Raw genomic sequence first — 26,554 nt, forward strand, 5'->3', positions numbered from 1 at the left:
AATACTAGAGTGTCTGTGTATGAATCAAAGTCAATTTCATTGTCATTCTGCCTGTGTAGTTACTCATACAGGAGAAAAGAAATTCCATTTCTCTGTGGACCTCCGTGCCACATAGACCATACAGTACAGTTTGTAAAAAAAAAATATATATATATATATGTATATATACAGGGGGTGCGGTGGCGCAGTGGGTTGGACTGCAGTCCTGCTCTCCGGAGGGTCTGGGGTTCAAGCCCCGCTTGGGGTGCCTTGCGGCGGACTGGCGTCCCGTCCTGGGTGTGTCCCCTTCCCCCTCTGGCCTTACGCCCTGTGTTGCCGGGTAGGCTCTGGTTCCCCGTGACCCCGTAAGGGACAAGCGGTTCTGAAAATGTGTGTGTGTGTGTGTGTGTATATATACATACACTCACTGGCCATTTTATTAAGTACACCTCTTCAACGGCTCATTAACGCAAATATCTAATCAGCCAATCACATGGCAGCATCTCAATGCATTTAGGCATGTAGACATGGTCTAGATAATCTGCTGAAGTTCAAATTGAGCATCATAATCGGGAAGAAAGGTGTTTTAAGTGACTTTGAACGTGGCATGGCTGTTGGTGACAGATGGGCTGGTCTGAGTATATGAGAGATTGCTAATCTACTGGGATTTTCACACACAACCGTCTCTAGGGTTTACAGAGAATGGTCAACAAAAGAGAAGAGCATCTCTGAACGCACAACACGTCGAACCTTGAAGCAGATGGGCTACAGCAGCAGAAGACCACACCGGGTGCCACTCCTGTCAGCTAAGAACAGGAAACTGAGGTTATAATTCGCACGGGCTCACCAAAATTGGACAATAGAAGACTGGAAAAACGTTGCCTGGTCTGATGAGTCTCGACTTCTGCTGTGACATTCAGATGGTAGGGTCAGAATTTGGCATAGACAATATGAAAGCATGGATCCATCCTGCCTTGTAATCAACGGTTCAGGCTGGTGGTGTAATGGTGCGGGGGATATTTTCTTGGCACACTTTGGCCCCCTTAGTACCAGTTAAGCATCGTTTAAACACCACAGCCTACCTGAGTATTGTTGTTGATCATGTCCATCCCTTTATGACCACAGTGTACCCATCTTCTGATGGCTACTTCCAGCAGGATAACATGCCATGTCACAAAGCTCAAATCATCTCAAACTGGTTTCTTGAACATGACAATGAGTTCACTATACTCAAATGGTCTCCACAGTCACCAGATCTTAATCCAGTAGAGCACCTCTGGGATGTGGTGGAACGGGAGATTCGCATCATGGATGTGCAGCCGACAAATCCGCAGCAACTGCGTGATGCTATCATGTCAATATGGACCAAAATCTCTGAGGAATGTTCCCAGTGCCTTGTTGAATCTATGCCACGAAGAATTAAGGCAGTTCTGAAGGCAAAAGGGGGTCCAACCCAGTACTAGCAAGGTGTCCCTAATAAAGTGGCCAGTGAGTGTATATAACTTATATGTGTAGGAAATCAACTATGTCAGGAGATGGGTGTGCAGATGGTTGGGGGGGTTCATGCTGTTGAGGAAACCAGATGCATGTTTGGATTTACGCATCATGCGTACACGTGCAAAGCTCGTTCAGGTGTGCAAATATGCAGCATCGTGTGCGTTTACGTGTTTTTTGTTGCGGTGCATTAATGTACTGAGGTCATCAGCATGCAAGCCTGGCAATGGAGTGTGACCCAGAGGTGGAACCTCTGGAACCTCGAGGAAAGGGCCCCTGCATCCGTGTGCCGCTGCGGCTCATCCCTGTGAACTCAGCTTGACACTGAGCAGGAACTGAGCCCGACAGCCTTGCAGGGACAATTTAAAGTCGGAGAGTAATGCAAAAAATATTTCGCTGTGAAAATAATGGAGATGTGCATATCGGTGGACTGCATATACTCTGAAAAATGTAAAAGACGTGTCCTAGTTATTCTTATTTCATTTTAATATAGCGCTGATAGCACTTGTGACAGTACTTAACACTCATTCTCACAGCCTGTAACAGTTGCACTTCTATCATGAGAATTAAAATAACAGCTTGCAGGGACTGTCAGCTACATGGAGCTGCTGAGCCGCTGCCTTTGGAGGAACACACCCCAAATTCCGGAGCACGGCATCATTCTTCCAGTGCACATTTAGGTGTTCCTAGAAAGAGCCCGGTGCAGAGAACAGACGGGAAGCTATGTGAAAAAAGCTCTTCTCATCCGTTCTTCCTAGAGCTCCAAAGCTCATCTAATCACTGGCGTCTCTCTGGATTTCGGAAACTTTTAGGGTGAATATTTAGAGCATATGCTCCATGCTAACGTGAACCTGACACATATTATATACTACATATAAACGGTATGTGCTATTTTTGTGTTGCTGAAAGGATCTAGAAACAGTGTTTCAGAAAAGGTATGATAACTCAGTAGGGGGCATAATGAGCTCCTAGCTCTGCAGTTGGGGGTTTGAAAACCCCCTTTTGCGCTTCTAATTTTAGAACCTCTATGCATCCATTGCATGCAATCCCACATTTCAGTGCTCCTTCATTGGCCCAACGATACTTTTGCCTAACTTATCTATACATCAGCGGAACACCCACACACACACTTTTGGTGAACCAGAACAGCATGTCATTGGAATGTGGGAGGAAACCAGAGCACCCAGAGGAAACCCATGCAGACACAGGGAGAACATGCAAACTCCACACAGACTGAGCAGGGACTGAACCTATATCCTCTTGCACCACGCAGACACTGTGAGACAGCAGTGCTACTCACTGTGCCATCGTGATGCTTGTAGAATGTGTAACGTCACGTGCTCATCAGAGCCGAGGAGGGAGCTGGAATGCAATCGTGCAATCGTAAAGGCAATCGTGTCTCTCACCATGACTCAGGTGGTTTACTGGTTGCGCTTTGTTCATATTGGAAGTGCTCTGTCCTTTATATCTTTGTATATGATCTGAAGCAATGCCATTATATACAGTTCTATGCGCAGAATTATTACACTTTTGTACAGCAGCCATGGAGCACAGATCCCAGAAGTCCAGCCATCTGGGTACAAGCAATTACCCTTTTTACACTGCGTGAAGTTTTTATTTTTTTCTGTTAAACACTTCTTTTTTTCCTGGCACCGTAGCTTACATTGTTGGAACCACTATTTTGACACTTACTGTCGCAAACTATCATATGATCACACCGCACCAAACAGCATGGCGAAAGGTATGGACAGAGCCAATCGCTTCCCCAGATACGTCCTTTGAGCACGGGCCGCTGACGTCATGCTGCCACAAACTCGGGGGAGTCGGGCTTTGTCCAACCCGTTGTCCAATGAAAAAAATCAGTACCGCGTGCCTTGGGCTCACCCAACCAGCCGTTCTTCTGCATTCTGAAGAAATACCACGGCATGTTCTCACGCCAGGCTGCGCTGATAACAGTGCATAGATAAATGAGAGAGGGTTCTAACCTACGGCAGTTAAGAAGGGAAAAGACTCTCCCCCCCCCCCCCCCCCCCAATGCATTTGAGAAAAAAAAAAAAAAAGATTATCATTCAACAGAGCAGCTTATGAGTAATATTTCTCATTTGGAATTTTACATGTATCCACTAATTTTCCCTTTCCCCTCCGCTTAAAACTGTGATCATGGAAAGAACCGAAAGGGCCGACCCTGGGCAGAAGTTCACGCGTTCCAGGTCCCTTGCTCTGGGCTCTCTCACACACACACACACACACACACACACACACACACACACACACACACACACACACACACACACACACACACACCTGTGGCGATGCTGAGATCCCAGTACTCCTGTGCAAGCTATCTTTGGAAGGCAGAACAAAAAACAAAGAACCCAGAGGAAACTGCACAAACACTGGGGAAAAAAACGAAAAATATGTAAGCATCACACAGAAGCGCTCTTCAAAACCTCAAGCCTAGAGCCAGGAAGACAGCAACGTTACCTGCTGCGCTACCGTGCTGTGTGCATTTCTTCAGGTAAACAACAAACAAACAAACAAACAAACAAATGTAATATGTGCTGCTGAAACCGGTGGAAACAGTGGCCTCCTTGTTCTTAGGCTGTTTCTGGTGAGGATACATATGTATTCGTTACGAGCTGCCGAGGGGAACGCGCTCGTCAACGGGAGTGATGTCAGAAGAGCCCCCAGCTACAGCTCCCCCGCTGTGTATACAGTCACCCGAGGGGTAAGGCACTCGAACGCGTTCCAACGCACCACCGTGGACACAGGAACTGAGCCATCGGAGGCCTGGAGGTTTTGAGACTCACAGATTGGGGGGGGCGTGTGTCACGTCGTCTCCGTAGTAACATGGCGTCTGAGACCGTTCGCACTTTTAAGACCTGTCACTAAAACACTCATCAACACGGCATGTTCAGATTACGGGAGGAGTGATCAAGCACACAAAGAGCAGCTTTAGTGTGACTAAAGCAGTGATTTACGATGGTGTCAGGCTTTACTTTCTGATTATTACCAAAATGCAAGAAGATCTTGCTGACATGCAAGTCCCCGAGTGCCGTAACCTGCTATTGCTCGTCGGCTCTCCGTTACCACCGCAGCGGCAGCGTTTACAGCATCGCTGACCTGAACAATAAGCAATCGGACAGGAAGATTTGTTAGGTGCAAAACAGAGTACAATAACTCAAACAGTAGTCAGTCTAATGGCCAGTGTTTGTATGTTTCCAAAAATATAAATGAAGGAAGTGCCAAAGTGCTTAAGTGCTGCACATGGAGTAGGTAAGTACATCACAAGTATGATACAGGATTACCATGATAATACCACTGGCTTAACATTAAATATTCATCGTCATTTAATGCCAATAAACAGCACTCATTCTAAACAGTGATTCCAGTTGTAATAATTAAGTAACAATTAAGCAAGTAATAACCTTATTACTAACCTTACTATTCTTTCCCAAACTACCTGAGATAAGCAGACGTCCTGGGTGAAATTTGCAAACATTAAGTTTTATAAACGGATGTATTATAGACGTTTCTTATATACAGTATTGCATTGTATTTAATTTTATAATTATTGTACTATATACTTATATTTTGTCTCATCCAGGGTAGGATAGGCTCCAAACGACTGCAATCCTGACCAGGACAAGCAGTTAATGAAAATGGATGGATGGATTTATATTATATATTATTATGTTTTTTCTATCAGTAGTTTTATGATAAGATGAATAATGCGTTAGTAGAAAAAAAATAACAAAGGCCCATTATACAGAGTAGCTTTCATGCATGTAAATTGATTTTATTCCTCCATGATTCATACAATTAAGGGGATTTTACACTAACAACAAAGACGACTAACTCAGAGGTCTTTGGAACGGAATCCTGTCGTAAATGGAGGGCCACCTGTAACTAAAATATGCTCCTGGAATGAAAGGCAGCCATATGCTTCCTGAGAGCTGGAGCATCCGTGTGTCCTCATGACAGTGAGTAGCGCTGCTGTCGTGCGAGAGGATGTGGGTTCGATCCCCCTCAGTCTGTGTAGAGTTTGCGTTTTTTCTTCCGGGTGCTCTGGTTTCCTCCCACACTCGAAAGACATGCTGTTTAGGTCCCCCCATAGTGTGTGAGTGACAGAGAGAGAGTGTGTTTCACTGATGTATGGATGAGTGACCCATTGTAATTAGTGTATCTAGCAGTGTAAGTCACCTTGGTGAATAAGGTGTGTGGGCGAATAACACTACATAGAGTTCATTGGAAGTCGCTTTGGAGAAAAGCATCTGCTAAATAAATAAATGTAAATGATGCATTAGTACAGCACACCAACTGACAATAGAAATATTTTCTCTGCAGCCATTTATATTTTTGTTGCTTTGGATTTGAATTGTTCAGTGTCTCACTGCTGAATGAGTTTGAACAGAGTCAGAGTTTTCATAGCAAAGTCACGTTCAGTCTACCTTCAGGTCACGTCACAAGTGAAGAACCTCAGATCAAATTGAATGACTACATTATACAATGTACACTTAGACAGCTCATTTCCTAGCACTGCACTACATCACGGTAGCACTGATTATCAAGAGTCTGAAACTACAAATGAGGAGCTTCAACTTAAAGGACAGCCTCAACGCACGGCAGAGCACACACACGAGGACCGCTGTGCAGGTGTGCCCGCAGACACTCCGCCACGCACTAGCCAGGGAGGTGCCAGCCCATGCGGGCACTCTGATCAAGTCAGATGCGTTGCTTATTATATCGTGGTAGACGAGCAGAAGCGGCTCGCACAAGGAGGTTTGGAAAGAGGGGTCTGTTGATGGTGCGTATTCGTGTACGACCGCTGCACAGGTAGAAGAGGCATATCTCGGCTTATTTAAATATCGGAGCCAGAGCCGACACTTTCATCTTCCTGCCAGTAATTGGGGTCACTGCAGGCAAGTCATCCTCCTCGTCCATAACAAAAATCTCGCATCAGACGCCCAGCAGAGAAGGGTCCCAGCCTCTCGCATCCTCACCCCCCTCCCACACCACCTGTCTCCGAGGTCCGGGCGAAAAGCCCGACAGCATCCTCCAGGAAATCGTTGGACAGCCCGTTGAAAAGGACAGGGAGATCAATGGGACTGGTGACATTTCTATTTTCTTTTTTTTTTTTTTTTGTTTTCTCAGACTGAAAGCTGGTTGGGCAGATACTTTGTGGGGAAAAAGGCGAGTCTGTTTATGTATGAGCTAATAATATCAGAAACACAGGCAGGCAGGATAGAAAATAACGCGAGAGGCACCCATTAAGACGGCTGCTGTCGGCGATGCTGCGGTGACGTAAGGACCGCCGCCGGTGGGATGCTCACGTCCACACACCTCCCACTGTGCATTTCACCTCAGTCAACCTTTACAGGGGAAGAAGTTCTTAACTGTCACTAGATTTGTGAGGCAGATTTTTTTTGGGCCGAGACGGAGACGAATGCCTCCTTGCAAAACCTAGAATGCACCAAGGCGGTCCTGGGTGATGAGACCAGCTGAGCATGCCACTGCAGGAAGCAGCTGACAAACCTCCATCCTCGCAACCTATTTTTAGCCCGGCCTGGGGGGGATGTGGGGAGGGGGCTACGAGAAGCTCAGCCAGAGCTCCTTCCCCACCTTTATCTCTGCATGCGCTGGGGACGAGGGGAAGGCTGTCACCAAGCGCTAAAAAATGTTTTTTCCCCCCTTCTGCGTTTGTTTTGCAGGTCTGTCTTAATCAGCGCCGAGGGAGCATCGCTAAGAGACAGAGAGACTCGCTTGTTTCAGGTTTGCAGGCAGCCAGGGAAGCCTGCTTACCTCTTAATGAGGGTCTGCCACTTTCTCTTCCTTTCCGAACTCGCAGTCGATGGGCGTTCAAAGAGCAGCGCGGTTTCTTCAAAGAATAGCTGATGATTTCATTAGAATTCACAAACAAAGCATGCGAGGAATCTTGGCAGCGGCAGCATCCTCTGTGGGGATTGCTTGCGTGCTATTTTTCTAAGTTGCTAGCATCCACAGGAGAAGCATTCCCAAAAAACAAAAGCAAACCTGAATTTCATCTAACATTCAAATCACTGGACCTGCGAGATGGAAGGGCATGCAATGGTGCGAGGTTGTGGGGACAGTGTGTGGCACAGTGGTAAGGACTTCTGCCACGGAATTGGAGAACCTGGGTTTGAGTCTCTGCTGCTACCACAGTACCCTTGAGTCTATCTGCCAGAAACTGCACCTTTAGCTGACCCATCACACACATCACACATCGTCTGAACCGCTTGCCCCATACGGGGTCGCGGGGAGCTGGAGCCTAACCCAGCAACACAAGGCGTAAGGCTGGAGGGGGAGGGGACACACCCAGGACGGGACGCCAGTCCATCGCAAGCCACCCAAAGCGGGACTTGAACCCCAGACCAACTGGAGAGCAGGACCCGGTCCAACTCACTACGTCACCGCGCCCCCCCTCCTTTAGCTGACCCTTTTCTCCAAAATGACTCAGTGTTAAGCTACTTGCAAGTATTTACCCATTTATACAGCTGTACAATTTTACTGGAGCAATTCAGGGTACGTACCTTGCTCATGGGTACTACAGCTGGAGGTGGGAAGCGAATCTGAGACCTTTGGGTCCAAAGGCAGCAGCTCCAACCACTACGCTACCAGCTGTCCATGTCCACCTCTGAAATGTAACCATCTGTGTAGCTGAGTACGTAAGTGTAAGAATGGCGCAGTATACAAACCCAACATTAGAGAAAGGCCTCCGTTAATTAATGGCTAATAATTCCAAACACTGAAACTGCCTACTCATAAAAAAGGACCAGGCCAGTAGACGCATGTGGTCAACAAAGACTAAGTATATATTGTACCCACAATACCAGTGATAAGCAGGAATATTGTAATTAAACATTACCTAAGGCTTGTGTGTGAATATAAAGACTAAAACATAAAACTAATATATGTTGATGGAAAACTAAAACGTGTCACAAAGAGGAAGAAAATAATTACCATTTAGTTTAATTATATTTATCCACTGTTAAAAGTATAAACAAACAAAAAGAAACTGAAAATATCTGAAGTGTGCTGTCAAGCTGCAGGAAGAATTTAATTCTTGCACTAAAGAAATGCTGGACTGGTGACAAGGTTCCATTTGAAGACTTATCTGTCAAGAGACGTCATGGGCAGGAATTTCTGAGCAATGAGTTGGGGTGCTAGTCAAAGGTTTAAGCGCACCAGGACAACCTGAGCAAAACCCGCACGACAGACTTTACAGGAGAGTGGAAGCAAAGGAGCTCACGGGTGTCCCGAATCTCTGGGTATCGCTGCACGGCTGGGAAGACGTCGGCTCGTTTCCCGCCCGAAGCTGTCAGCAGACGTTCCCAGGTGGTGTGCTCAAACTTTTGACTGACACCGTACTTGACACCCGTGAGGATTTTGGAGCTCGTGCAGCTATTCCAGGAAACGTGAATGGGTGCTCACATACGTGTGTATTTGCGTGAAGGGCGCACCGCTGAACTCTTGTCGAGAGTATATCGGATGTGAACGTGTTATGAAATGAGCCGCCGATATCTTGCTAATCCTTTCCTGCCAACATCGAGGCCTGGAACTGACAGATCCAGAGCTCTCGCCGCGGTTCCCAGTTAACTGCTCTCTTCGTGCGGCAGATGGTTCTTCCTTGCAGGTGCCTGCGGTGTAATTCCGCTGTAATGGGGTTTCATCAATTTTCCCACTAATCACCGGCCTGGTGCGCCTTCATGTGCCGGGAACACGACAGCTGGAGAGCCGTTCTTGGAGGCGCGCGCAACACGCACGGATCCAGAGGACCTACGGAAGTCCGCGCCAGCGTGCAATGCATTTAAGACGCCCGCTGCTGTTCGGGGCATTCTCATTTTGTCCCGACGGTCAAGACGAAGGAACAAACAGCCCGAGGCTGGTTTGCAACAGAGGCTGCTCTTTCCTCAGCATCTGCCAGAGCCATGGGTGCACACAGGCAGGAAAAATATAATGAAGTTCATCTAAGCAAAGGAGCAGTGGTGGGGAGCTGCCCATCGCCAGATGACACCTCCTCCTGATTACTGCTGGTATTGAGGAGTTTCAATTTCTAGAGCCTGGCGCAGACATCGGCTCCAGGGAGAGGGGGAAAATAATAATTGCTGATCTCGACTAAACCTTCCCCTCCACGGGCTTCTCCTACGGCAGCCGCGGGGAGACTGAACTCCACCGCGAGCAGGCGAAGGCTGTCGGGTTTAAAATCAGCTTACCGCTCTTGACCCCCGCCATGCATTCTCCTCACACCCTCCCCTTTTCAAGCACCTCAATATAATTGCAATTCTCCACAGTGCCTGGAAACAAAAGCCTTATCCCTCCCCCCCAGCACATGATGCCAGCACACCTGTATGAAACGCAATATCCTCGGATCATGTCGGCGTGAGCGCTCCTCGCTCCGGGGGGCTTAAAGCTTGTTATTGCCCTCAAGTCCGCCCTCCTCTGTGTTTTCCCCGAGGTTCCGTGCCGCCAGGATATGTCTGCGAGCGCAGCGGCGCATCACATAGTGCCTGGCGGCCACGGGGAGACGGCTCAGGGAAAGGAGAGGGCTGACACCCGATTCGCAGCGGCGGAGGAATTGCCTTTTCATTATCTCTGAGAACGAACTGTGGCCCCGTGAGCCTTGAGAGGGTACAGAACTGTTTTGTCAGCTGTTTGCCCATGCTGAGCTTGTAGATTCCTTGCAAGATAGTTGGAGCGGGCAGTGTTCCCTCGCACTTTCTGGGTGGCGTTTCATACGGTCGACATGAAACTCAGACTCATCCGAAATTGCACTGGTTGAAAGCGCAGCAGCCATTGCGTTCTTCTGCACTCAGGTTGTCTGCAGGTCACAAAAGGCCACAGGCTTTACAAGTGTACGAACATGCAGAACACCGACCGCAAACGCATAACGACCTGTGACAGATCTGACACACACCACGCACGGTGACTTCCTGATTTACTATTTATTGCAACACATATGCATTATACGGTACTGTGCAAAAGTCTTAGGCATGTTTCACAAAAATACTTGTTTTAGATGGTTATTTAATGTCTTCTGCATTACTGTCAATGGGAAAGAGCATATTTTAGATTTCCAAGCATTCACACACATACTTTCTCTCTGAGACCACTTATCCCAAGTGGGGTCGCAGCAAACCAGAGCCTAACCCAGCAACACAGGGAGCAAGGCTGGAGGGGGAGGAGACACACCCAGGACGGGACGCTAGTCCACTGCAAGGCACCCCAAGCAGGACTCGAACCCCAGACCCGCCAGAGAGCAGGACCCGGCCAAGCCCGCTACACCAAGCGGTTGTTGACGATGGATGGTTACTAAGCTTTGTAGGAAGTTCATTAATTAAGAGCATTATTTTTGGAAGCATTCTCACTTTACAGCTTTTTCCCCAACCAAGTGTCTAAAACTTTTGCACAGTACTGTACATCCAACACAAGGAATCTTGATTACAGTTGATTAGAACAAATCTTGTCACTAAAGAGGAGGAAATAACACTCTTCCAAATGTAATAAGAATATATTTTTGGGAGATAAATTCAAATTCAAATTTTATTTGTCACATACACAACCATACACAGTACGTCGCCCAGTGAAATGCTTTATACAACCGTCAGACACAAGAGTTTTAAAGAAAAAAAAGCCTAATTTTGCTGTTCTGATAAATGTATCACCTTTTAATGCATCTCGGCCCGTCTACTGGCTTATGTGGTCGAGAGATTCATTGCGAGATGGTTATCAGGGCTGCGCTTTTGACAGAGGACCTGTCTGCAGCAGGGCTCACCTTCATTGTGCCGAATGTTGAGTTGGTTTATCTGCTCCGTGAACTCGGTCTCCTCAATCGTCTCAGTCCTCGACACTGACAGCGAGAAGCGTCGCTTGAAGTTCTTCATCTTGTTCATCGTCCCGGAGAGCCGATTCTGGGGATCAGGGAGGGTGACTGGATTACAGATTTGGCAAAAAGGAATTTGAAACATCAACGCGAACGAGAATATTGCCTGAAGAAGGTGGTAGGTAGCTCAGCTTGGAAAGCACGGGTGTTAAGTTTTCAACAGCTAATTAAAAACATGTTGATCGAAACCGTTTCGTCAACTGATGGAAAGGTTTCCATGACGTGTTCCACTAATCGGTGCTCTTGAAGCCGAGTCGCCTCCAGCAGTATTGCTTTCGCACTCCGTCTTGAAGCAGAGCGTACTGAATGGATAGCAATAGAAAAATCCACACGCGAAGGATTATGTGTGCACGGTTAACCGAATGCAACTTTTGTGGCAGAGAAAAAAAAAAATATCTAGGATGTCTTTATGGAAGAGCAGCACAGCAGGTTGCACTGGTCTCTCATAGCTAATTGACTGTGGGTTCGGGCATGGTTCAACTGGGCAGTCCGTGTGAAGTTTGAAAGTTTTCCCCCATGTTTGTGCAGGTTTTCTCCTGCTGCTCTGGTTCCCGAAGACCTGCCTTTCAGGAGAACCGGTGAATCTGTTACCCGTAGCGCGCATGTTTGTGAGCAAGCGTGCTGCAACCCTAACCCTACGGACCCCCAGGGGAAGGGACCTGTACTCTTAAGGTCAGTACTTTGTTAATATGGCTCCTCTCCGTACGGAGCCAGGGCGTTGGCTCGACGGCCACTTTCTCACACTTCCTCTCAGAGTTTACTGGAGCTATTTCCAAATTTTGACGCAAGAAGTGTGTGAAATTCAACTGATCAGTAAACTTTACAGCAGAAATGAAAACTGAAATTTTTCTCTCCAAAACTTCATTAACTGAAATCCATTTGATATTATTACGTCTCTGTATATTATATTACATGATTATCTGCATTATATTTTCTAGTTTGTGACAATTGGTCTTAATGTGTTTTAACAATGTGCAGGTAATATTCTTACGACCACACAAACAAACAAACACACACACACACACACACACACACACCATCTGAGCCCGCTTGTCCCATACGGGGTCGCGGCGAACCGGAGCCGAACCCGGCAACACAGGGCGTAGGGCTGGAGGGGGAGGGGACACACCCAGGACGGGATGCCAGTCCGTCACAAGGCACCCCAAGCAGGACTCGAACCCCAGACCCACCAGAGAGCATGACCCGGTCAAACCCACTGCTCCACTACGCCACCACACCCCCTGTTCATAAGACTATATACTCAAAATTTCTAAATTTTTAAGTACTGGATTAGACACGGAACATTCTACCGTTATGCCATGCTTTACTTTTCAGTCCGTTCCGCAACAGCCAGTCAAATAAGACCTGAATTAAGACTGAGTAATAAAGCAATGCTGAATTTGAATCTTAAAAGAGCCGCAAATTGTTTTTGAAATATCTGAAGATGCGAATCAGTTCGTCTAATCTGGAATATTTAAAATGCATTACTTTTTGAAATTTTTGTCTTTCATTTGGTTGCTCGCTGCATTGGCTTAGGTTTACTAGACACTGAAAGATGTGAAGAAACCAGAAAGGTGGCAGTGCTGCAATATTAGCGCACGAAATAGCGGGCTGATCTGCCGGATGTCTGCTTTGTCTATGGCTCCTCCAGTCACGCTCCATCACGTAGTTGCCTGTCTCTCTCTCTCTCTCTCAGGGCTGTTGCCGGGCAGCAGGGCGGACTGGTTGCTAGGGCTATGCTAAATGCCCTCCCCTCAATTTACAAGCTAGAGAAACAATAGCTACAAGACTAATTAATGGAGAATCTAGGAAGAAGGTATCCCTTTAAAAGTGGAAACTGGAGATGCTGAAACACCCTGCCTCCCAGATGCACACAACTAAGAGTGGCGGTGCCAGCCTGTGGAACACAGTGCAATATGTAAGTTCGTATGTTCAGCGGAACAATGCCTCCCAGAGCCCACTCCTCCAAAAAGTTAATGCAGAATATACCCTTTAAAGGGTCTGCAGGGCTAAGCAGCTGTCTGGCAAACCACAGGAAATTGAAATGGATTATTATTATTATCATCATCATCAACAAAAACAATACTACAGTTAATGGTATCTATTGTTCTTTTCTTATAACGGGAATATTTAGGCCCCTTTCAGTCAATAAAACTAAATTACCAAATATGAAATTAAAAATCAAGGATACTAACAACGCGAGCAGCCAGCACAACTTAATCCGTCTCTCACAGATCATGTCAGCGTCTGTCAGAAGCCTGATATCACTAATCACTTGTAAACTATTTCAGCAAATATTCAATTGAATTTTATTTTTTTTTTCTATTATAAATTACAATTTTAAATAAGCAAACAAAAAAATTAAAACCATAAAGAAAAGAACCCCTGTGTCCTATTTTCTACTTTTTAGAAGACTGGAAAACGTTCCTATACTGGATTTGAATTAAATCTGGTAAAATTGACCCTTGTGTGCACCCAGTAAAGAAACTTATTCGACAATTACTTTCTTATTAAAATTCAGCCGACGAGAATTCAACATTTGAGCCATTCAGAACTTAATTACATGTAGTTTATTTGTATTGGCCTGGCTCAGATAACTCAATGAGAGGACCTAGCTGAGGTGGTTCCCATATCGGGTTCGAGTACCCCTTACCTACCGTCTCTCATGTCATCTCTCAAACAAACTGTAAACGACAGAAAACAAACAGGGCAACAGAGTTAGTCGCAGCACGGGTTTCTGATGGACCCCAATTGACTCCTTTTGATGCAAAAAACTAAACGGAACCTTCATTAGCTACAGTACTGGTCATTCAACCATTTAGTGCTCTGACAAAAGCAGAAAAATAAATCAAAGTTCTGCCACATAAATTGGTTCAGCTCGAAACTGAAATTTACTACAAAGAACTGTAAGCAAAACTTTTTTAAAATAAATACCCCTACTGTTACTTACACAAGGCATGTTTTCTTTTTGAACGAGGGACTGAACAACAGATTTAAAGTAATTCGGAACTGTTTCAGTTGGAGATGAGTAAGAAGTTCCAAGTTCCTCGAGCGGCCGGCTCAACAGGAACTGCTGAAAGAAGTCTGCATGACCGGGTGTCCTGGCACGTTCATCACACATTATCCATGCAAATTTTTCAATGTACTTCATGATATTACCATTCAGTAATGTAGGGATGTCATTTCCAGGCAATCTTTTTGATTACATATATCATCAGACACGTACGTTACAGGAAAATAAGTTAACAGTTATATTTTTAAAGGAATCAATGTCAATAGAAGTGTATCAATGACTGATTAATCATCAAGGATCATTAACAGGTTATTAAATGGATTCTGTGAGCTACTGATAAATAATTCATCTATGTGTATAATTTCCAGAGATTTAAAAATGCTCATATTTGACTGTTGGTTAAATAAGGTAAATTTGCCTTAAGTGAATTTTGACGATAGAGAACCATCCCAAAAGCACGGGTAGGAGTCAAAGAGTCACTAATTAAATGGGATTTATTCAGTACTATCCCTCCACGAGACATTTCAAAAGGGGACTACTACATGCAAACAATTAAAATTTTAAGCCCTTCATCCCCAAAGCCTTGAATTTCACAGACAAACTTGACCAGCCAAGTTCTACAACAGACTAGATGTTCTCATGGGGCATCATTATTACATTCTTCTCATAAAATGTACTAAATTCTTACGCAAAGTTTTTTTCTTCTTTCCCAACCTCTATTCCTTGGATATTGGTTGTGATATTTGCCTATTCATCAGAGTCATAGGTAATAATACAATAACTGGCTGTATGCAAGGGAGATTTCCTGGTGCAAACTAATTTTTCCCCAGAGAAGCACTTAAATTTCTAACACTGACATTTTTAAATTGGTAGCACTGGGGCAGGTTCTAGGCAAAAACTTTTTGTCAAAACAAACATTAACATTTAAATCTACGTTAACCTTTATGATTTTTATAGTGCCTTGCGCAGTCCCCGTTCCAATGCATGTGGGAATGCACTATAGCTGGCAAAAAATTAATCAATACGTAAAATAATAATGAATCCATGTGCATTAGGTGCCATGATGTATAATGCCTGCTAAGCTGCCCAGCTGACATTATACAGACAATGTGTACAGTATGCAACAATTACTTGTGATCATGAAAATCTTTCATCTTCAAAATGAAGAGTAATTTTTTCACAGTTTAAAAAACAATGATGTATTATGGGTTAAGTAGCTTACATAAAGCTTACATACCCTTCGTGGAAAGAAAGTCAAATCAATTCCATTAATTTTTCTACAGCGTATATCCCAACAGATTAGTTTATCATAATATGCTAAATCTGCAAAAAAGTTCAGAGGAAGAAGCAACAAGAGCAATTACAAGAGTATACTGGACCATTGGTTGTATGAGACAAATGCACTGTACTCAAAAATCATGCGTCTGGGTCCAAATCTCTCCATCTTTTGATGCAATGTACTATTTGTATTGTTCTCTAAGATGTACGTCATTTTTGAGAAAAGTGCTTGCTAAATGAATAAATTAAAATGTACAGATAACATGTTAAACAAAAACCAGAAAGCAACAGAGGGGAGAAAAAGAAACTAATGTTGGTATGAGCGATCAGACAGAATATTTGAGGTCAAAAGCTAGGTGGTTGCCCACGCCATCATCATCATCTCAATGTTTCTCACGTCTGTTTATTTTCACCCCTGAAAATAATTAAAACACATATCACACACACACACTTTAGAGTCCCCAGTACACTGAGACACATGCCTTTTGACTGTGGGAGGAAACCAAAGCCCCCAGACAAATACCCACACAATCACAGGAGAACAATTAAACTCCACAGAAACTGAACCAGACCATTCATATCCATGTGCAAACCCACAGCTCAGCCTGCTGCACCACTGTGCCTCCCTCTGTATTTTTACACAGACATTTACATTTATTTATTTAGCAGATGCTTTTGTCCAAAGCGACGTACATTTCAGCAAAAGTATTTAAGCATTACATTAAGAGAAAGACATAGCTGCAGATATGTGACTCTCAAGTAAATCTAGTCTGTTACCTTCCACTTGCTGCACTGAGGTTCATCGTTCAAGTAGGTGCATAAAACACAGGATAGACAAATCCTGATACCCTCCTACCAATTTTTTTTTTTAAATATTATAAGGTACACAAACAAGCAAATACAATGCCGGAGTAGTGGCTGAATAAAAGCTATATCTGGGGATGCTCATGAAGTTACAGTGCATGAACATTTACACCGTACATGAACTGGAGAGATCTTGGGCGAAGTGGGTCCGGAAAAGGTGAGTTTTCAGACCCTTCTTGAATGTAGACAGAGTTTCCGCAGTCCTGAGTGAGAGGGGAGGGTTATTCCACCACAATGGAGCCAGAACCGAGAACCTCCAAGCTTTACCTTTCGTGCGAAGGACCACCAAGCTAGCAGAAGTAGATGAGCGAAGAAGTCTGGCTGGGGTGTAGCGGTTGATCAAGTCCTGTAAATAGCTGGGAGCAGTTCTATTGGTGCATTTGTAGACAATAACCAGGGTCTTGAATTTGATTTGGGCAGCTATAGGAAGCCAGAGTAGAGAAATGAGAAGAGGAGATATGTGGGAACGCCTTGGCAAATCAAACACAACTCGTGTAGCAGCATTTTGTAGAAGCTGCAGAGGTTTGATGGCAGCAGCAGGAAGGCCAGACAGGAGAGAGTTGCAGTATCCAGACGGGAAGTCACTATGGCCTGGATAAGTAGTTGGGCAGAGTCAGTTGTGAGGTAAGGACGGATCCTGCGGATATTATGCAGGATGGATCTGCAGGACCGGGTTGTGGCTTCAATGTGCTGAGAGAAAGACAAACTCGCGACAATCGTTACGCCCAGACTCTTAGCCAAGGAGGTAGGCGAGATGAATGAAATGTCCAGTTTGATTGATAGATCATGACAGGAGGACGGGCCAGCTGGGAGGTAAAGAATCTCTGTTTTGGAGAGGTTGAGTTGGAGGTGGTGATCAGACATCCATGAAGAGATGTCCAACAGGCAGGCAGCAATGTGTGCAGAGATGTCTGATGCAGCAGGTGGAAAGGAGAGGAAGAGCTGAGTATCATCAGCATAGAAGTGGTATTTGAATCCATGGGAGGTTATGACTGGACCGAGGGAGGAGGTATAGATCGAGAAAGGAAGAGGACCCAATACCAAGCCCTGCAGGACATCAGTTGAGAGAGGCAGAGGAGAAGAACAAGAGCTCTACCAGACCACTTGATAGGATCTGTCACCTTTGATCCCAAGTTGGCTAAGAGAGGAGAGTAGAATCTGGTGGTTGACTGTGTCGAATGCAGCAGACAGATCAAGGAGGATGAGGACTGAGGAGAGGGAGGCAGCTCAGAGAGCATCAGACACCACCAGAAGGGCTGTCTCAGTAGAGTGACCAACTTTGAAACCAGACTGATAACCATCGAGGAGACAGTTCCAGGTGAGGAAATCAGACAGTTGATCACATGCTGCCTGCTCTAGGGTTTCACAGATTGGATGAAACCACTTGTACCAAGCAGGGTCGCAGCAAACTAGAGCCTAACCCAGCCACACAGAGCACAAGGCTTGGGGGGGAGGGGACACACCCAGGATGGGACACCAGTCCATCACAAGGCACTCCAAGCAGGGCTCGAACCCCAAACCCACCAGAAAGCAGGACACAGACAAACCCGCTGCGCCACCATGCCCCGCAACTGAATAATGTTTATAAACAAATCAGGACTGTGAAAAAGAGAAAACATTTAAACTCTTTACCATGCAACACACATTTCAGCTGTGTGGCTATATGTCTACAAGTTATTTGGGTAGTTTAAGATATCGCATTGAAATACTCCCAGTTCAAGATGCTTTTTGCCATGGGTCAAACATGGATCAGCATTGCCTGCTGATTAAACAAAGACTTCTGGAGTTTTCTGGGATTTTCCTGAATCGTATCATACTGAGCCACTTGTTTGATCAGATTTTAGCCTTTGGATTTTTTTTTGCTCAAAATATTGAGATGCATTTTTGACATTGATTAATTTGGGAAGGCTGTTAACCAAATGCCAACCTTTTCATCTCAGTTATGTATTGATGTAAATGGATGTCTGAATAGTCTTATTAATACACAATGAGGCTATTATTATGTAGATTTTTTTCATCTTAAGCTGCAGAGTGCACTGCATGATAAAACATGCAGGTAATTGTGCAAGTAAAAATACTGTATTTCATGCAAGTAATTTCAAATCACGCTGTCAAGAAAAGTTTCATTCACATGAAAATGTCTGATTGTAAAACCTGTAGGGAAAGCTTATGGAAATGTATTTATTTCATAAATGGAATTAAAGTTATTGTGCAAAATTTGCTTTGCTGTGATGTGCAAATCAGACTGTATTTCAAAATAGGACCAAGAGGCTAAAATTCAAACAACCATAAGCTTATACCTTGTGAAACACAAGCAGAAACGCATCTGGAATTTGAGTTTGATAATACATAACGCAGACTTCCAAATGCATTTTGAAATACATTCGGCTTTTAACTGCCAAGGACACACTGTGTAATGTATAAGAACAGTCTTTGGTAGTTGTAAAACGCAGAACTACAAAGTATTTATACTTGATCCTAGTCAACTTGTGTTACTGTGCAGTCATTGTTTGAGGATATGGATTTCTTTTTCCTCTAAAATTGTGTGAAACTTTTCCAGGAACTTTAATCCGACAATCAAGGTCTCTGCAATACCTGCAGTTTACAGAAGACACTGTAAAAACATGGCGAGTGCTTTAGTATTTGTTAATGTGCGTTTGTTCCAATACTGCACTATTCTTTCTATTTTTATGCTGTGAACAGAAAGCTGTTTTTTGCAAATTCCAAGAAAAATCCTTATAAGCTGTGGTTATGTATAAGGATACCCTAAAGCCCTTATACTACAGCACCATTCCCTTGTGACCCCTGTGATTTTAAAGTTAAGTACATGGGAAATACTTCCTGAGCTGTCTTACGAGGATCTGGCTACAACTTACATGTCCATGTACCCTTTTATGCACAGGTGATTTTCAAATATAGAACATATTCAGAAATAACCTGCTTCTCTTTTCTTTCCTTTAAATCAAACCCAAACGAATGACATAATTTTGGAAAATAAGAGACACAAATTGTCCAAAGTTAAGCAAATCATTTGAAAACTCTCCTTGTTCAGCTGTAGTCTTAAAAAAAAGCTTGCTTTTTTAACACGGCTGCAAGTACAGATCAATAGGTGCTTGACAAAGGTAGATCTCCTTTTACACAAAGATGTAGTATCTACAAGTCATGTCGCCACCCTTTAGAAACTAGCAATGAGTCAACACATCTGCTTTTCCTGCAACCTGGTGATGAACCTCTAACTGTCTATTTTAGATATCTTTTCTGCAGTAAAATACAGGGCTGTGGGAATTCTGGGGAAAGTGGATAAATTACTGGCCCTCCTGAGATAAGCCTTATCTGGCCAGTTTTTTGTTTGCCTTATGCAAGGCTGGGCCTTCTATATATGGCAGAGTACAGGTGTATTTTTATCTCACTCATAAGGCTCATTCATCACTGAATATCGCCAGGCCCTTCCTTGGGCACGACACCCACAAAAAAATGCACAACCTATGAGAATATAGCATCAGTACATGTTTGCAACCTGCGGTCTGTGCTCCAAGAGACACGTCTAATAGAAAAGACACTTTTGGAGCGAAAGACATGGTTTTGCCAAGACTGCAACCTGCCATGATTCGAGATAAAAACCCCACAGATCAACAACTGAAGAAAACTAGCAGTTTCCACCAAATAGCAAAAGTGAATGGTCAAAAGACACTTAGTCAAACTTCAAAGACATTCACACTGGACACCTGGACCCTCTCTGGGACAGCTTGGCATCAAAGGAACAGCACTGAGCCCTACCTGTCAGGTAGATCTTACTAAGTGGTCTGGCATGGCTCCTGGTCTTCCCTTTAGCCTCTTTCAACTGGTATTCCAACAGGGCTTGGTACTGGGACCCCTACTGTTTGCCATTTACACCTCTTCTCTCAGCCCTGCCATCACCTCCCATGGATTCTCTGCCACTGCTTACCCAGCTCTTCCTCTCATTTCCACAAAAGCGTTAAGGCATTTCCTCATGTACCACCACCTGCCTCTCAATTCAACCTCCCCAAAACAGAGATCCTTCATCTCCCAGCTGGTCTGTCCTCCTGTCAAGAACTTTCTATCAAACTGGAAAACTCGCTGATTTCACCTACTTCATTAGCTAAGAGCTTGGGTCTAATGATCAACTCAAGTCTGTCTTTCTGTGGCATACCAATGTCACAACCCAGTCCTGCAACCCAGTCCTTGTGTGATCCTCCACAACATCTGCCCTTAGAATTTGCCCTCATTTCACACCAAACGCTTTACAACTTCTGGTCCAGACCATGGTGATATATTGCCTAGACTACTGCCAACTCTCTCCTGTCTGGCCTTGTGACCTCTGCCGTCAAACCTCTTTACTTGATATGGATTCCTACTGTACAAGTTGTGTTTGACCAACCAAGTCGTTCCCATGTATTTCCTCTCCTCACCTCTCTCTCTCGTGGTTTCTTGTAGCTGCCTGCATCAAATTCAACACTCTCGTAACGGCCTACAAAACCATCAACGGATCTGCTCCCCGATATCAACAAGACCCAATTATAGACAGGTTTTTGCAGAAAAGTTTTTGGTGCTGGCTGTCATGCGGTAGAATGACTGCCCTCTCTCACTCATAACTTTTGCAACATCTACCTATGTAATGTATACTGGTTTAGATGGTGGTATGTGACAAATTCAATGTACTCAATCAAATGTCTGCATCCAAGTCTCTCCTGTTGGTGTAATGCACTTGTACTGAAAGGTGTATGTCACTTTGGAGAAAAGCATCTGCTGAATGAATAAATGCAAATGTACTTGACCACTTGTAATACTGATTATAAACAAAGGGTCATTGTATGACAAAGATGTTCTGCATGTATGGTGACTGGGCAACCTGACTGTTGACCAAGTAGAGCTGAAAAAAAAAACACTGGCAGATTCTCACAGTGGATAGGATCACTGGTTAGTCTGCAAACTTGAGATATTCAGAATGAAATAAAATAGCTTGAGCAGCTGTTTGAAGGAAACTGAGATCCTGTGTATTGTGAGAATCTTGTATCCACACTCTCGCTTGTATTGTCATACTCATTGCATATGTATTGTACGACTTGTCAAAGACTACTGTAGATGGTGGCTCTGTGAGTCATTACAATGATGACATGCCAAGAGCATGCCTCTGCAAAATTCTTCCTTTCCCTATAAATTGTACCCTAGACTTTTAGACAACTCCTCTGCTGCTCACCTGTTTTTTGCATCCATGTCTGATCAGATTCTGTGTTCTTGGAGAAAGCCAGGACAGGAAAATTACATATTGATTTTTTTTTTTCCAGCCACAAAGAAAATATCTGTCCAAGGGCCAGTTATAACACTATTCCATGCAGGCTTATTTTATCACCACACTCAGTTCTTTTTCAATGGAAATAATCTGTCCCATTTGCCACGAGCATCTCCACTAAACTGGTGGAGATCTGTGGGACAGGGACTCCTTGCCTCCTCCTCACCTATCCTGCCAAGTGAGTCTCTCCCACTGTAGCCAGGCATATGTTCCTCTTCTGCCTTCATCAGAACTTCTTTTTTGAGGGACATGGGGAGTCCAACATTAATTTGTGACCGTGAAGATTATTCAATCCGCAAACAGTTCTCTTTAAGAACATAAGAGATTTTCAACTAAAACTAGGTAATATTTACGGGTTCGGATCTGTAGAGAGGGGCAGGGAGGACAATTATGTACAGCTCTCCAATACATGTCACCAAGGTACTTATCTTAAATTGCTCCAGTAAAGTTAGCTGGCTGCATAAAATGGGTGAACAATTGTAAGCTTGTAACTGTAATAATTGTAACCTTAACTTTGTAAGTTATGGGGGTGCAGTGGCATGGTGGTGCGGCAGGTTCAGCCAGGACCTGCTGTGTGGCAGCTCTGGGGTTCAATCCCAGCTTGGGGTTCCTTGTGAGGGACTGGCATCCCATCCTGTCTACGTCCGCTCAGTCTTGTGCCCTGTGTTGCCGGGTAAGGCTCTGGCTTGCTGCGACACCGCTTGGTTGTTGACAATAGATGGATAGCTGGACTTTAAAAGTCACCTTGGAGAAAAGCATCAGATAATGTGGCAGTTTGTTTTCTCTGAATGATATAGTTACCCTTTGCACTTTTCTTTTAAAGAGGTAACATCCCCAGTTTGTTTTGTGTGTGTTTTTCAAAAAACATTTTTGTTGAAGAAACCTGTCCTGTTGCAACCTTTACAATCCTGTGTAATCTAATGGACAAAACCAAAGCAGGCCTGACACAAGTGAAAAAATACACTCCCCATTCTGCTGTCACTCATTGCAAACATGCTTTAATAGGCATTAGGTTTCTTCTAAGCAAAACAACAGGATGAAAGAAGGGAGTAGGGACTATTTTTTCAATGTTTCTGCACCAAAAAAAAAAAAAAAAAAAAAAAATCACTGCTTCAACAAAACTTCTTAATCATTTTTATAAGGTGGAGAGAATGAGGGAATGTTTGAAAAGATAGGAAAAAGCCATAACAGCTGGACTCCCCAGGTGAAGGTTTGAAAGCTCTCCCTCTGCAGCAGAGCCCAGCTGCTGGTTCAGTCGCACTTCTCTGCCAAAAGCAGGATCAGAGAGCAAATTAGCATGGAAAGAAAAGCAGAAAAGCAGAAAACACGGCGCAGTGTTTAAACTATGCTCCACAGCCCAAATCTATGGCGAGACCCTCCCTGACCCCAGTGTATGTCTGCAGCATAAAAAATAAAAAAAAAACACGCATCCTTTGCCTGTGATTTGCTTCATGAAAGGAACTATCCAAAATTGAGTATATGGCTGCTGCCATGAAAGCCTTACAAATGGAGATGTGTTCCATTGGTCCTCTTTACGGTTTACAGACCTGGTTTGTAATGTAGCACAAAGGCAACCGATGTGACAAAGTGAATAATTTTACCAGGTTACATCTCAGACTATGAAAAATCCAAAAAACCGGTACAGCATCTGTCATTCGTTTCTCCAGATGAATGCAGGGAAAAAATGTCTGTCTGGGCAGTTTGTGTTCAGTCACTGCGGGGGGCCCTGTGGGGTACGGCTTTTTGATTAGGAACAAAACACAGAGGACATAAGGCATGTGGAAAAATAATGAGGTAATTTTGATCTTCCTGACTGTTTGGTTTGTGATGTCAAGTTCGACTGTGGTCACTATCATGTAATCCTTGATGCTATAATAATGATCCCAAGCCAGTCCTTCGTCCCACATGTTTGACAGCACAAGTTCGACAGCACAAGTTCTCTAATCATTATAACCAAATAAAAACGGCAAAATTGAGATTTTTTTTGATCAACTCATTAAAATTTCCTTACGGGAGTCGTAGCCCCTTTTCGACATTTCCAGCAGACTCCTTTCACCTACGTAGCTATTAAATGGTTTTCTGTCTCAGCGACATACATTCACCCAAAGGGGGGCTTAAGCCTTCAGGGGGTCATCTCTCTGCAAAGCACGGACCAGGGAGAAAACTTTTAATTGAGGACTGAAGGAAGCCTTCGGAGACACAGCAATCTGCTGATAATGAGGAGGATACTTTGAAAAGATGAATTTCGTGTGACTGAATTAGGAGTTTGGAAAAAAAATAGCAAGCATTGGTACCTGCCTTTTAACATTCAATCTTCTATAAAGGGAAAACGGGGGCACAGAGGTGCAGCAGGCTTGGCCAGGTCCTGCCCTCGGGTGGGTCTGGGGTTTGAGTCCTGCTTGCAGTGCCTTGTAGTAGACTGGCGCCCCAGAACCCCGTCCAGGGTGTGACCCCTCCCCCTCCAGCCTTGCACCCTGCGTTGCCGGGTTAGGCTCCGGTTTGCCGTGACCCTGCCTGGGACAAGTGGCTTCAGACAGTGTGTGTGTAAATGGAAAACAAATGCTGTTCAAAAGGGAACAATGACTAAATTTGCAATCCAGTCGCATGCACAGTCATGCATGCCTCAATGAAACAAGTTGTCATCGTGAGTAAAAGTTTATGTTTTTGGGGTTAATACCTTGAAGCAGCTGTATATTTTCCACCTCCTGCTCCACAGACCCAGCAGTAAGTTGGATGACCTGTAGCGGCACATTCTCCCGAAGATGCTGCATTCTCTTGCTACCATTTAATTCCTACCCGGAAGACATTCATCATTTGTTTTAAATAGATCGACACACGTGCTCTGTTCCGAAAGATTGTGGAACATGACTAGTTAGTGCAGAATAAATCTACATCTCCAGGCAGGATGAGATGTGGACTAAGGGCTCCCCACTCCTTCAAAAGCCACTTCATTGCGATAACTGCCAGGTAGGGGGCACTCAGGTCAGCAAACTCCTCTTTTCAAGAGCAAGAATGGAGGCTCACAGTTCCAAACATACAACAGCCCTGTATCGCTGGAAAGGACTATAAGCAGTCCTGTCATCCCATAGCCGTGCCCTCCTATCTCATAGTCCTATGGATGGTTCTTTTATTAATCTCCTGATTTAATAACATAGCTGTATTGATCTGGTGACTATTCAGAACAGTATCGAAACAGCACAAGGCTGGGCTAAAAATTAAATGTGTTGCTAATATTCAAGTATTAAACATCAGCGAAGTTCATGTTTCTGATACGTAAAAAAATGCAAAGTAGAACTCCATACATATTCATTTCATATTGTGGTGCAAAATGAATCTGTGCATCATTCAAAGATGAGCATGTCCTGGTAGCATACATATTAGGCTTCTCAGAATAATATTCAAAAGGATATAAACTGGCCAAAACTTATATGGATATATACTTATGTATATAAGCACTCTGATGCAGAGACATATGAATCCTGGCCTCAGAGATGTGGACATGGCATCACTGTTTTCAAAGGTAAAGACATCTTAGCAATTTTACATATATTAATTCCTAATATTTAATTTTTCCCATTTCATTTTAATTATTGTTAATAATTTACATTAATGCATGTGAATCTCCCCAGGTAAGCAAACATTATTAAGGCATTTTCTCTGTCATTTTCTTTTTAATTTCCTTTATGCTCCAGCTGTTATCATACCAGGTCATAAAAGATAACAGTATGAAGTCCTGTCTCCATTTGACATTATCACTCCCTTATTTGTGAATGTTCTTAATATGGAACCCTTTCTGGCTGAGCATTATTTATAAAAATGTGTCTTTGAACACTGGAAGGAATTTTACCATTCAGGTCAAAAGGATGCAAAGCAATCAGAGAAGCACCAAATCCTGTTAAGAAGCATGCTATTATAGTATGCTATTATATAGTCTCTGTGTCAGTGCCAACATTTGAAATGACTGATCTGGTCTGAATTTTCTTTTGTGCAAGAAAGGTCAGCCTAGTTCTGAAAAGACTTGTTACATCTATTTAAAGCATGAATCAATCACATTTGCAGAGCTTCTTTTGGTTTTTCTTCAAAGCCATGATACACATTATGGTGCACAATGGTTAAGCTGCTGCATTGCTTTCTCTGCATTCGTTTCAGCGTCATCCTCTCACAGGTTGGCTATAGTTAATTCATAAGATTATTTGTCATTGATGTGTACTTATGGAATATCTCAATGTAAACATTTAAATGTGGTTGAAAACATCGGGATATTTCCCACCATATAAAGCAGGTCTTAAAATTAAGTATCTATTCAACATGGGCAGGAAATTTTATGTGTATTATGCATGTATACCTGATCTAAACCTGATTTTCTCCAAAGAAACCTGTAGAATTAAGCTACGTACAAAGACCTACCCATTTATAAAGGTAGGTCATTCTTAAAGGAACAATTTAGGGTAAGCATTTTGCTCAGGAGTATAACAGCAAGGAGGGGGGTGCAGTGGCACAGTGGGTTTGACCCAGTCCTGTTCTCTGGTGGATCTGGGGTTTGAGTCCTCCTTAGGGTGCCTTGCGGCAGACTGGCGTCCCATCCTGGGTGTGTCCCCTCCCCCTCCAGCCTTGTGCCCTGTGTTGCCAGGTTAGGCTCTGGCACCCTATGACCCTGTATGGGACAAGTGGTTTCAGATGATGTGTGTGTGTATATAACAGCAGGAGGTGGGAT

At 44.0% G+C, this 26,554-nt stretch overlaps 1 protein-coding gene across 1 annotated transcript in view; it reads right to left on the bottom strand.

Moving 5' to 3' along the window:
- cdk18 (cyclin dependent kinase 18) overlaps positions 1–26,554 on the bottom strand; it is a 65,222-nt gene that overhangs the window by 24,405 nt on the left and 14,263 nt on the right. The window contains exon 2 of the mRNA XM_018758723.2: positions 11,267–11,402. Within this exon, the coding sequence (XP_018614239.2) occupies positions 11,267–11,402 (136 nt within the window). The remainder of the gene's footprint in view (positions 1–11,266; positions 11,403–26,554) is intronic.

Source organism: Scleropages formosus, chromosome 2 (genome assembly GCF_900964775.1).
Source record: "Scleropages formosus chromosome 2, fSclFor1.1, whole genome shotgun sequence".
NCBI classification, from domain to species: domain Eukaryota; kingdom Metazoa; phylum Chordata; class Actinopteri; order Osteoglossiformes; family Osteoglossidae; genus Scleropages; species Scleropages formosus.